This window comes from Arctopsyche grandis, chromosome 3 (genome assembly GCF_051622035.1).
Source record: "Arctopsyche grandis isolate Sample6627 chromosome 3, ASM5162203v2, whole genome shotgun sequence".
In the NCBI taxonomy this organism is placed as follows: Eukaryota; Metazoa; Arthropoda; class Insecta; order Trichoptera; family Hydropsychidae; genus Arctopsyche; species Arctopsyche grandis.
The window spans coordinates 6949412-6963813 of record NC_135357.1 but is presented as its reverse complement, the minus strand read 5'-3'; the positions used below and the strand labels follow the sequence as shown (position 1 = coordinate 6963813).

Here is a 14402-nt window from a genome sequence, read left to right as displayed (position 1 = left end):
CAGTACTGCAGAAATACTCCAAACAAATTCTCTTCAACAATACTCAAAACAAATTCGAGATCAACACAGGGCTTGAGCCCGGGAATCTCTAGGTGGTTAGTATTAGCCCAACCACTGAGCTATACTACTGGTTTACTTACACTTTGAATTACTCACAATTTATTTATCTGTCATGTCCACCGTCGAGACTCATCTGAATTTTGAATCTTGGATGTATGTATGTATGTACAGCATGTATCTACTACAACTGTAATTACTTTCAATGCTTTTTATAAGGAAGCGTATTTAAAAAAAATAGCTGGAATTTCATTGACAGCTATGTACATATAAGAGAAGGGGAATGTTTACAACAGCATTATCTTGTTCATGCTTCTTGGAACCATCATGTTTGAATCCTTCTCATCAGTCATCAATGTTGCAAAACATGCTATTAAATTTAATGATGAATTAAATCGACCAAGTTAGGGTTGAAAGTTATATTTAATCATCATATTGATTTGATCACGTACATATGTATATTTCAAACAAACTGTCTCCTTGTATATATATGTACTATGTATGTACGTTGCGAGTAAACACATTAAGAACAGTACGTGAGAATCGTTTCGTATTTTAACGATTGCTATAAGTTCTTGCCAATCTAAACCGTTATTCTCAAATGGTTATAAATTCGATTTTATTGTGTGCGAGATGACGTTCAATTCCGAGATGCATCTTCGTCGTTTGTTATGCAGATTAAGCGAACGTCTCGAACGTGACTAAGTAATGTCGATTATGTACAGGTATTGTGTGAACTACATACATGTGCTTTAAGGCTTTCTAAATATGTGCATATGTAAGCAATCGGCGATAAAACGTTTTAGATTCATTCGACAGGTTTGCGGTCTGTTCAAGATGGCGGTCTCGGGATCTTCATTACGACTGCGCGTGGACTTTTATGGTGTGGTATTTCATAGTAAATGTCAACTCTCAATAATAATGATGTTACGTGTGCGAATCGTTTTGAATTTTAATCCAGGCATTTAGCAGATGTACGGAATTCTTCAGCCGAATTTTGTTTGCGAAAGAATACATTTGCAAATTTTGTATTATATTATACATACATATATTGTAACGATTCAAGGTGTCTTTTCCGTCATGTGTGGTATTTTAATTTGGCATATAATACATTGCTAAAATGAATCGAATTAAAAAAAATGTCGGCATACATAAATTTTTCTACTCTTTTTCGAATACTGAATAATGAGACTCAAAATTAGTAGAAGTTGACAAACATTGTGTGTGGTTCGTTGATATATAGCCTGTTTTACAGCACTTTTCAGCTGAACATTGAATGTCAAGAGTCAAAAAGTTGTCGAACGACATGTGATGAGTAGACTGCGGATAGAGAGCGTGCTTTTTCCAGGAATCGGGGTGGTTTGGCTCTATTTACAAAGCTAGAGTGCAAAAAAAAAGGTTCGGCAAACCTTTAACAAAGCATTTACAACAATTGAACAATGAACGGCGCGCTTTGGGTCCGCAGTCTAGTGATGAGTAAAGAGTGGACCAACTTTGCGCCTTTAATTGTTCATTGTTCGTCGTGCTTTGTTCATTTTTATGATGAAGCTGTTCGTCAGACCTGGAATCACAAACCAAGGTCTGGAAAATAGCTACTAGTGGGAATCGAACTGTGATAATTCAGGTCGAAAGCATAGTGTGCTAACCACTAGCCCACGCTGATGGTTAAATTATGATGTCTGTATGTAATCAAAATAAATAATAAAGTAATAAGAGGCTAAAAATAACAAACTGGACGAACAGTCTGAACGATCAATTCGGACGATGGATGTCAAGAAGAAATATGACGGAGTATATTCAAACGTGTCTATTACGATTATTTTTCACCATCGTAATGGCGGACGTCATTTACACTTATATTGATGACCAAACCGAGCAAAATAGCAAAGTTTGAAAACGATCGGATAAGAACCCAAGCTTTGTCACACGACCAAATCGTTTCGGAAGTAAGAAGATGTTAGTAAAAAAGGATACTCATTTGTACACGGGCGGATGGGCGAGTGTGTGGGGATGGATTGAGGGTTTAGCGTGAGGGTGCGATGCTAACTGACAGCAAGGGCTGCACATGCTGAAACCGCTAGCGACAATAGCCTCGGGCGTGGTTCATATTTCCAAAACGAACCGTTGAAATATCAACTAGCACAACACTAGTTTAAATAGATTATTCGGATACGATCAAATTAAACTTTGAAAAATATGATAGGCCTGCCCTAGAGCTGTCAGTTTTTGAAACGTGTGTTAAATTCGACTCTACATACATACATAATTACCACTGCGCTTCACGCGTTACATTTATTTTGTAGAATATAAATATAGACATATATATATATAGATAAATAAACTATCTAATTATTGATTATTTGAGCTTGATTTACAAGTTTTTATTGTCAAATTTTTTTATATAAAATTATTACATTAATATTTTTGCAATGTTCTTGAACTTTGTTCGCTCATGGATTTAGTAGTCAAAAATGAACTCGACTATATATTATTATAGTAAAATTGTATACAAAATTAATAATCGCCATTGTGAGAACTATTGTCGTAAATTGAGAAATTAATAACACAATTGTGCAACTGTTGCACACGTCCATAAAAAAAGTTAGGTTTCCAATATAATTTAATGTGATCTGTGAACTGCGATACAAATCACCATATAGAAGCCGTTTATTATCATCATTTTTTTTCGCGGTTGTTATTGTAAGAATGCAAATCAAATTATTAGATTTCATTATACATACATACGGTATGTTTATACATATAAAAAATAATAAAAATAAATAAATAACACGTTTGAGTTGATTGAACTTCCAAATTCTACGAGCTGGACTTTAGAAAAAAAATATACGTAATAATGATTCGTTTGAATATTACCATTTTATGGTATTACATAATGGACATATTATAGTAAGAAAATTGCGTCACAAAAAGAAAATGTTTCAAATATAAATTAAAAATCCCCAAAGCGTGCTTTCACAAACTTCGCCGATTTGCATGCGTTGAACATAAAAATATTTAAATTCGCCGTATTATAATAATTTCGATTAAAATTCATCTTTACAGATTTATTATGATTAATATATAATACCCCATGTACACATATGAATGGAAATTCCGGTGCCATCAATCCGACATTATATAAACTGTAAAAGTTTCCATTGAATTGTGATATCGTAATGCGTGGCCTAACATGTAACCTATCGCCGATTAATTTTGTGTTTTTATTGCGAATAATGAGAATATATGCTATTGTATTTTATTTATTATTGCAATGCGCTGATTTATGTCACGGTCGAATGATGCGAAAATTCCGAGAATGTCAATGTTTGGTCGCAAGTTTCGGCCGCTTCGCAATATGTAATACTTTTTGCCGATAGCTTTCGTCGTGGCGAATAAATTTTGGCTTATCGCCGAAAAATTGCGATAAATAAGCCGTTATTTATTCAATTGTATTATTTATGCGTTACGCAAATTCCTCACGCCGAATATCTACGAGGAAATTTAATTTAAATTTATTTTATGTATGTATGTATGTATGTAAGTACTCATACAAAATGTGACCCATTTGTGGCAACTTCCGCAATTATTTTTTAATTTCATAAAAAAATGAGCAAATGTATAATTTTTAAGTCTTACAAAAAAGGGCTTTCAAAATTTGGCACAGATACTTTTGTTAATTTTTTTTCATCACACTCCCAAATCTTTCCATATATTACTGATTCCTAATAATTTGAATAACATGCTACTAGTTTCATTTAAATTTCATTGTATTGCTACTTGATATTATGTTAATCATTATAAACTTCATTTTAATAAACAAAAAAAAATATATATAAAAAAACATATATAACATCTTAAGACAAGGAAATATTGATATTTTCAAGCTGGAAACTTTTCATTGACCACTACTGTACATATATGATAATGCAGGATCACGCAAGGATCAGGTGAATGTGGCATGTGGTTGTTTTTTTGCATACCTCCTTTACGTTTCACTTACGATTACAATTCAGGAAAAAGTTTGTCTCTTATCCGATCGTTTTGATACTTTGCCATATTGCTAATTTTGGTCATCAATATAAGTAAACGGATCCTCCGCCATTACGATGGTGCAAAAATATCGTGTAAGACGCGTTTGAAATTTGAATTTCTGAAAAGTGACTGACGTTTATCCAGTTCTTTGTTTTGAACATAGATGGCGGTAGTAAAATAACATTATTGGTATTTTTATTCAAAATAATAATTTTATATACAAATTATAGACGAAGTATGTTTTTAATTACTCTGTCATTTTTAGATAGTTTTAAACATGCGAAAAAAATTCCGGCCATTCTTTATTTGATCCTTTGGACTTTTTTCGGTCAAATTCTATGCATGCATTTATCCTTGCTTGACAGTGATCGATTGTCTTAGGCGGTGGAGCTTGAATTTTCTTGGAAAGAAGGCATTTTGGGGCTATTTTCCAGGATATAGGGCAAACTACAAAGCTAGAGAGCAAAAAAAAAGGTTCACCATAAAAATGAAAAAAGTGATCGATAACGGTGTAACCCATATTTGAAGAAATGTAGGAGACCACCCACGGCGATGAGCCATGCACGCGGTGTGCCGTTCATCGCTGTATATTTTCGCCCATATTCATTTATATGCAAACCGTTAGCGACAATAGCCTCGGGTGTGGTTCATATATCGATCCCATTCCAAAATTATGTGTTGAAATATAAACAATACTAGTTGCTTCCAATAATATTCTTCCAATATTCCCAATAAATTGCATCCAATCAGATACTAATCGAGCATCATCCTTAAAAAAATCTAACTGTCAGATATATTTAGATATTATTTTACATAATAGTAATTTGGAAGAGTATTTTTTTGCTGAAAACCTGTTGTTACAGAAATTGGATGACACCACTGGGTACGTCGTTAATTACGTCATTTGCTAGTATGGCTACGAGTGAAAATGCAATTATGATCTTGAAATATTTGTGCCTATGCAAATTACGGCATAACCTATGTAGATTTACAGATTTTGCTCAAGTTTACAAATTTTATTGTTTTTTATTTTTATTTTGTAAATCTGCATATACAAGATTTATTTTGATAACTTCAAAATAAATCACTATACGAATCAAAATTTTAGTCTTTGATTGTTCATATTTATAGTTCATTTCCTAAAATTATATATTATGTCGTTCTAAAATATGTTACACATCTATGCAACTTTGTACAAATAAAAAGCACGGATATTATGCAACAATAAAAATTGAATTTAATTTGAAGTCGTCTATCAAGCAGTACATGCATATAACATTAGTATCGGTATTGTGCAATTTGAATTGCTTCATTTCCGTCGTTGTTTTTAGCAATCCACTTCCTATATTTTTTATTTATCCGTATATAATATACATATTTTGTTCGCAAAAAAACCTACATGATGTTTTAACTGAAGAATGTTTTAACTACGGCATTGTTCGGAAAGTTAGATAAGAGAATTTTGCATGGTTAACTATAATCGCCACATTTCTTATAATCACACAATACAACAATAGTGTTATTTATTATGTAAGCGGTATCAGCCACGTGTAATTATAGCTCGAGTTCGCTTAATCGGGACACTGACGTATTATTTAAACGGCTCTCTATAATTATTCACTGGTATATACATATCTCCCATTCATTCTTATCGCAATTTGCTTTTTACAAATTCGCTCTAATGACTTACAAGACAAGTTCAATACATATATGTGGTTATATCTGTGGGATCCGAAACGAACAAATTTGCTGTTTAATTTATTGTTCGCATGCACGCATAGTGTTGATGTTGCGGACCACACCTTGAGAGGCAGTGGACAGTCCCTGACCCGACTAGTTCGTGTCGTATCAATTAAAATGATCGCGTGCTCTAATCCCATCACTTTTTATTGTATTTTTTAGCACACTCGTATTAAGTTTCTCAATGAGAAATGAAAGCATTTTGAATATCGAATGTCTAACATTCTGATGGATAATTTTTTTGATGGAAATGTGTCAATCTGCTTACATATGAATAATCAACCGTAAAAAGACATGGTTTGTATCGCTGTGATGCGTGCTTGAACCTTCATTCACTCCTTGACCTGAAGGTACATATTTATTTATACAGACCTATTGTTTCGAATTGTTCTTCACAAGTGGTTATAGTTCCTTTTTATTATATTGTCTTTCTTCATTAGCTTATTTTGATGGTCAATAATATTAAAATCAGTCTATAACACTAAAAAATCTGCTCCTTTCTCTTCATCCCTACACATTTCATCTTCGATTGGCAAAGATTTGGAATTCATCTCAAATAAACAATGGAGTCTTTGCACGAGTTTTAAATATCTAGGAAGCTCTTCCGAATACCCTTATCTTAAAAGTTCGTTCTCCTGCTCTTACGTGGTAATACGTCATGCCCGTTGTTGCTGGAGCAGTTGGGGCTTTATGTCCCTAATCACTATGTGCGTGGTAGACATCATCATTTGCTGGCTGTACCTCCTGCCCGCACAGTCCTTTTTCGAATGGCTCCTATTCCAAGAGCTATCCGACTTCTTAATGAAATCGTTGCTGCCGAGACTGAATGTGATATTTTCCACCTTAGTGAGCGTAAATTGTCGGAAATTACTCTAACCCATTTATCTGGTAGTCTGCGCTCATCATTGTTTTCATGATTGATTGTGATTTATGAGTGAAATTTTGATTAACTCTCTTCCATTTGGGCCTTACAGGGATGTTTTGTATTTGTAGTTGTTTCTTACATATTTATTGAAACTGGCTGTAGGTGCAAGGCATTCCTTATGCTATATTTTATTTGATATTTTTACTTTATCTGTTATTATTAAATGCTATTTTTTATGTATGTATGGATGTATTTATGTTTATGTTTAATTGTTATTTTGTTTTTTTTCTTTTTTGTGTTATATTTTTTGACCATTGTGGCGCTTTAGGAATTCCTGTTATGCCACAATGGTCTGTTTAAAATAAATAAATAAAAGTGGCGATTTTTTAAACACGTGTACTAATTTTAGTGTCAATATATTTATGTATATATACAATTGGTTTTGAACGTGTGTGGTATAGCAGTGGTCGCCACGTGGATACTTTTTGGGCGTAGTTTTTATTTTGGCTATGAACTTTTTTTTCGACTAATAATGGACGAATAGTCAAGAAATGGATATTGTTCTCACATCTTTTGAAAAGTTATAACAATGCAATGAATACTTATGGTTTATTTTTATCTGTTATGCCTAGAGGTAGGACCGGAAGCGTGCTTTTTCCAGAAATCAGGGCGTTTTGGGTCTATTTTCCGGAAAACAGGACACACTACAAAGCTAGAGAGCATAAAAAAGGTTCATCATAAAAATTAACAAAGCACGATGAACAATGAACGTCGCAAAGTTTGTCCGCTCTTTAGTTTTGCCCTTTCATTGCAACTATTTTTGAATGAAATTACTGTTAACCAAATACATTTATCTAAGCAAGAGATGTTTTGCCAAAAAAAAACTCTCAAAGGATAGTTTAAAACAGGAAGTAATGTTTATTACGGACGGACTGACGCAAGCCGAAATTTTATACCATTTATCAGCCCGGCAAATAAAAATAATGCCCAAAACGACATTTAATGTCATATCAACATCTCTAAAGCAGTTCACACGACAGAATCGGTTTTTAAATGGGTTTCCAGTAACAAAAATAAAAATTTACAAAAACAAATACCAACCTAATCTTAAATGAATAGGGACAACCCTAACTTAACCTAACCCAACCTAACCTTTAAATAAATAAGTGTTGGCTGCTAAGATATTACGATTATCCAGTGAAAATGTCATTGGTTATGATTTCACTGAAACGTCAAATTTTATTTTTGTTAATAGCAACCCGTTTGATTTGCCGGGTGAGCGCCGATTCTGTCGTGTGAGCTATTTTAGAGATTTGTCGTGTAATTTATTTTACAGCCGTGCCAAAAATATTATCCCAATGTTATACAAAATTAGGTATAAACCTCCCCGACAAAAGGGAAAATGAAACGACGGATCTTATCTAAAATAATTAACACGAAATATTTACATTGTTATTGATATATTTTATTACAATACATAGTACTTGTTTGTTTGTTTTATTATGATATATTTTACTAAAATAAATATTATATTTTATATTGAAGACTCCTGTCAACTGCATCTATAGAAAAAAAGACCAATAAGATAAGACTACACTAATTATTGACAATAGCGAACTGGAAAAGACTTCGATAATGGTTTGATGTAGTTTATTGAAATGTAAAATTTGCACGTGGTGGTTCAGCGGAGCGTACGGAACACAAGCTGTCCGTACGCCGTCTGCTCGCTGACTCTGTCGACCGTCGCGTATTTCCGCTTGGGCCGACACTAATGCCAACTCGTCAATAATGCCAATCGACAATCAGTTAATAAGACTGTTTGCCACACGTCATTACAAAAGTCGGAACATAGTCCCACATAGGAAAACTGTTGAACAATACAGTTATTCTACAGAGTTACAGCATTACTGACGAGTCGTTTACAATAAATCATAGCTCTTAAAATAATTAAATAGAGGGTGAATAATGAAACCTTTGCCTCATCCAGTGTGAGGATAAAATCAATTTATTGGTTCAGTAATATTTCAACTTATAGGTATACCTCTGGTGAATGTTGTTTCTCTTTACATTAAAATTTTTGAAATCTCCTTTGAAGCTGTGAATAAGCATTACAAGATAAGTTTACTTTAAAGAAGAGAGAGTGGACTGTATATGGTTTAAAACTTAAGCATTCCTCATCTTGATGTTAACTTAGACAATACAATGTTGACACTGTTACAGTTGTCAAGACAGATCAGCTATTACCGATCAACTAAACTTGATTAGTGAGTGTAATGCTCCTAAGTTAACTTGATTTCATCAACAAGTAGCACAAACATTGCTAAATTAAAAGTAAATTGGAAAGTCATTCATTCATTCCTACAAGCAGGAAATGAAGGCGAACTATGATTATAGATGTCTCTACGTTACATCGAAATGTTCAGTATTATAATATTTACTTATTCTATGATTCACATAAATACTATAAACAGTAAGAGTTAACTTATGTTTTCATAACAAGAAACATAAGACCTGCGGATGACTCCCGGCAGGTTATAATTAAGTAGACATGAAATAATTTAAGATGCTCCATTAAGTGTGGCTTGGAGACTAACATTAACAAATCATGAATCTAATTTTAACTGTCAAATTTGAACAGTTTATTTTAAACTCGGATATAATCCTTCCGAGTGATGACATGAGACAAGTCTTATATTATAAAGACAAAATGATTAGATTAAATTCGGAGATATATACTGCCGAATGTTAAAATGAAAATAGCTTAAATTATACACACAACACAATTAAAGTGAATTACGGAGTACTACTATTAACATTGAATGATTTAAACTCATGATTACATCTAATAAGTAATATGAGTTGGGGGTAGTGTCTTCGGGTTAAACTAAGCTACCGAAGTTGACGGAATTGAAGCTGCTGTTTCTCCTCCCTCTTGCTGATCTTCCTTCCTGTCAAGTGGTCCTTGTGGTAGAATCGGCAATGGCGCCACTAGATGACTGGACCGACGAAACTCTCCGCTGGCAGTAAAGACGTCGACGACTCGAACTCTGCCATCTGGTCCGGGATACAATTTAGTGACTCGACCCAAGACCCATCGGGTTGGCAGCATGTGTTCCTCCTTTAACAGGACCATTTGACCCACACTCAGATTGTTGCTCGAGTCCTTCTTCCATTTGTGTCGTAACTGCAAAGAATGTAAATATTCCGCCGACCAACGTTTCCAAAATGCTGCTGTGGTCAATTGTATCTGAAGCAGATTGGCATGGACATTAGTGTTATATTTAACCTCCATTGGAAGAGCGAGTAAGGATCTGCCAATTAAGAAATGTCCAGGTGTGAGGGGTAAAAGGTCTAGTGGATCCGAAGACAAGGGACTAAGAGGACGGGAATTCATGCAAGCTTCTATTTGAGTCAATACCGTACAAAATGATTCGAAATTTAAGGTGGTGGCCTTTAACACCTTGTTTAAATGAATCTTCATGGATTTAACCGCTGCTTCCCACAGCCCTCCCATGTGAGGCGCCCTTGGCGGGTTAAACTTCCAACGAATTCCTTCGGAGGCTACATACCGTAGTAGCTTCTCCTCATGAGGACGTTCGTAAATTAATTTTACTAAATTAACGAGTTCACGACTTGCACCGACAAAATTAGTAGCATTGTCGGAATATATCGTATTGGGCCTGCCACGTCTGGCTACGAATCTTCTTAAACAATTTAAGAAATTTGAACTCGTTAAGTCTCCGACAAGTTCCAAGTGAACTGCCTTACTGGAAAAACACACAAAGACACAAACGTAACCCTTAATTATCTTAGAATTCTTATTGCAACCACTCTTCACAGGAAAAGGTCCTGCGAAATCTATCCCCACATGACTGAAAGGAAAATTCGCAGTGGTACGTTCAAGCGGGAGTAATCCCATTAATCTATTGTGTGACAGTGGTTTATTTCTGAAACAAATGACACATGAACGCACCACTCCTTTGACAGTATTATGTCCGGCCAATGGCCAATAGGTCTGCCGCAATAACGACAGTAAGGCTTGAGTACCCAAGTGAATATATTTCAAGTGCGCATCTCGGACAATCATGTGTGTAAGTTTATGCTTATTTGACAAGATAATGGGTGACGTTGATAGAGTTGTTCCCAGAGGAAGTCTACTTCCAACACAAATTAAATTCTCGTGGAATAGAGGGGACAATTTAGCTAATTTACTGCTACTGGGAATTGGATGTCCCTTGCTCAGCAAACGATATTCCAATGGAAATGATTCCATTTGCGATAACCTTATCAAATTATTTAAAGCATCTTTTAATTCTAAAGCGGACGGTTCGTTATTTTCTTTAACGTTTAATTGTTTATTCCTTAGTGGCCGACGAACATATGATAAAACTCGAAGGAGTCTTGGAAGATGAGAATGTTTATCTATCCAATTATTTTCCCTCACAAGGGTAGCGTTAGTGACTACCCTTCTCTCTGGAAGATCTATTGTGATCTCAGGAGGTCTTCGAGGCCATCGTGATTCGTCTAATTTCAACCAACTAGGGCCGTCCCACCATAACGAATTATGATTTAATTCTGATGGTTGAGTCCCTCGAGAAATTAAATCTGCTGGATTGTCTGTAGAGGAGACATGGTACCACTCAATGGGTTGAGATATTGATTGGATTTCGGCCACTCGATTGGCAACGAAGGTGGTCCATTTACATGACTCTCCTCTAATCCAATGCAATGCGACGGTTGAATCCGTCCAATAATATTTTTCATTAATATGAATTGTTAATTGGTCTATTGTTGACTTCATTAACTTTGATAATAACATAGCGGAGCACAGCTCTAAACGCGGAATAGTTACAAAACTGAGCGGAGCGACTCTCGAACGAGAACACACAAGATGACATTTGGAATTTCCCAATTGATCAGTACATTTTACATAAATACAAGCACCATAAGCTTTCTCGGATGCGTCACAAAATCCGTGTGCCTGTATATTAATGACATTATTTAGTATTATCAATCTAGGAATTTTATAAAGTTTCATGACTGTATTGGATAATTGACAATCTTTCCATTTTTTGAAGATTGTCTGAGGAATGAATTCATCCCAACCAATGGTTTGTTGCCAGACAGATTGCATTAATATCTTATAATTAATTAACAATGGAGATAATAGTCCTAATGGGTCGAAGATCTGACTAATTACTGATAAAAAGTTTCTTTTTGTTATATTTTCAGTCTCGACTTCGGTTTGAACCTTAAATACAAAAACGTCTTCCCGCGGTTTCCAAAATAAACCTAAAGTTTTGTGTGATTCGTTAGAGAAGTTAAAATCTGAACAATCGTCAGCTTTAACATCCGTGATTATATCGGAGTTGTTCGATGTCCATTTGCTTAAGGGCATACCGGCTGATAATAATATGGTTTCCAGTTGAACCTTTAATAATTTACCAGCTTCAATAGTATTAGTTCCCGTGAGCACATCATCAACATAAAAATCACGTTCGATCACTTTACTAGCGATGGGATATTTGTTTCTATTCTCCTCTGCTAACTGATTTAGACATCTAGTAGCTAAAAATGGGGCTGAAGCAGTTCCGAATGTTACTGTATTAAGCTTGTAATGCTTGAATTTACTCTGGGGATCTGTTCGCCAAATGATTCGTTGTACATTTTTATTTTTCTCTGCTATTTGAATCTGTCGGTACATCTGCTTAATATCCGCAGTAATCACGTATTTATGGAGTCGAAAGTTGAGTAGTAAACTTAACAAATCTGATTGGACACTAGGTCCCACCATCAAAATATTATTTAGTGAGATATTAGACGTTGTCTTTGCGGACGCATCAAAAACTACACGATATTTAGTGGTAAGGCTAGACTCCTTAACCACGACGTGATGAGGTAAATAACAATGAACCTCATGTGCCTCCGGAGGTTCACACTCTGACATATGTCCTAAATTTATGTACTCTTCTAAAACTTTATTGTATTCCATTTTTAAATTATTATTGGCTAAAAAACGTCTTTCCAAAGTTTTGTGTCTTTTCTCCGCAATGTGCAATGAACTTCCTAATACTACCGGGGAATTTTTATATGGTAAAGCTACACAAAATCTACCGTTTTTATCTCGTGATGTGTGTGCTTGGAAATGTTCCTCACATCTTTTCTCCTCAAGAGATTGATGTTTTACCATAGGAACCTGGTCGATCATCCAAAAGTTTTGAATGTGACTGTCTAATTGACTTAAGCCTATGTGGCTCTTCCCTGGAGCATTATTTACTTCGGGATATGGACCAACTATTGTCCATCCGAATTCGGTATCCTTTAAGATAGGCATACCTTTTCCTAACTGGATGGTTCCTGCTTTCATAGCATGAACGCAAATCTCGGCGCCGAGCAATAAATCGATTGGCGTCGGTTTATTCCAAAGGGGATCTGATAACTTGATTCCCGCTGGTATTGAAATTAACTGTTGATCCAGTTTCACAGTTGGAATTTCGCCAGTAATTTCTGGTAATACCAAACACAACACTTTGGTTGAGTAATTAGTGGTTGAAGACCTTATGGTCACCTTGGTGATGTGACGAATGCTACTTTCTTGATTAGCGATACCTACAATTTTTTGAGAGATTTTCTCTAATTTGAAGTTATTCTTCTTAGCGAAAGATGTGGTAACATAGTTGACTTGTGAGCCGGAATCTAATAATGTGCGACCCTTAACGACCGTTCCATTGGACGTTATAATGTCTACTTGTACCGTGGGTAAAATTATCTCCCTTTGAGAGAAATGAGTAGAATGAGCATTAATTGACTTCCTTCCCGTATTATTTGAACTAAATGTATCGTCCTGATGCAACAAAGTATGATGGTTTTGTTTGCACCTTAAGCAATTATAGTTAGACTTGCAATTTGTTATCTTATGCGATGAATTTAAACATTTAAAACACATGTTATTGGATTTAACGAATTCATTTCTTTCCAAACTGGATTTTGCTTTGAATTTATCACATTTGCCTATGAAATGATTATTTCGACAAAATGCACATGCGTTTACCTTACTTGATGGGTTTTTATTCGCGACATGAGTTCTCCTGATTCGTTGACGGTTATGAGGGAATTCTTTCACCGTAATTACAGATGCAGTAGATTGTAATACGTTACATCTATTCTGCAGAAACGTTTCTAACTTCTCGTACGGTGGCATTTCTCTGTCAACCAGAGATGTTTCCCAGTCCTTTAATAAACTAAATGGTAATTTCCTTAGAACTAAACATGTTACCCATGGATCTAAAATTTCTCTCGCGTAACCCAACGATTCAATGTTTTTAATACACACTGTGACCTGATTCAATAGATTTCTCAATTCGATATGTGATTCTCTTGTGATTAATTTTAAGTCACAAAGTGAATTAATCCTAGTTTTGAGATTAAGTCTTGGTAAATTATATTGCTTGTCTAAAATACTCCAAGCTATTTCGTAATTGTCTGAGCTAATATCTAAACCTGATACAGCTGCCAAAGCGGGACCGATTAAGGATTGATGCAAATATTGCAATTTCGTGACATTCGAATATTCCGTTTTGTTTCCTATTATATTCTTAAAAGCTTGTTGAAACGATTGCCATTCAGATGGATCTCCCTGAAATGTGGGAATGGTTAACGTCGGTAACTTATCTCTAGCAAATTTAATTGTTGCTTGCTCTACCTTTAG

The 14402-nt window shown here is 34.9% G+C and overlaps 2 protein-coding genes across 2 annotated transcripts in view; one reads left to right on the top strand and one right to left on the bottom strand.

The window, feature by feature from the left end:
* LOC143909812 (uncharacterized) overlaps window positions 1-14402 on the top strand; it is a 75046-nt gene that overhangs the window by 35222 nt on the left and 25422 nt on the right. The window lies entirely within an intron of this gene.
* LOC143909810 (uncharacterized) overlaps window positions 8333-14402 on the bottom strand; it is a 231333-nt gene continuing 225263 nt past the window's right edge. Inside the window, exon 2 of the mRNA XM_077428019.1 lies at window positions 8333-14203. Within this exon, the coding sequence (XP_077284145.1) occupies window positions 9579-13895 (4317 nt within the window). The 5' untranslated portion in view covers window positions 13896-14203 and the 3' untranslated portion in view covers window positions 8333-9578. The remainder of the gene's footprint in view (window positions 14204-14402) is intronic.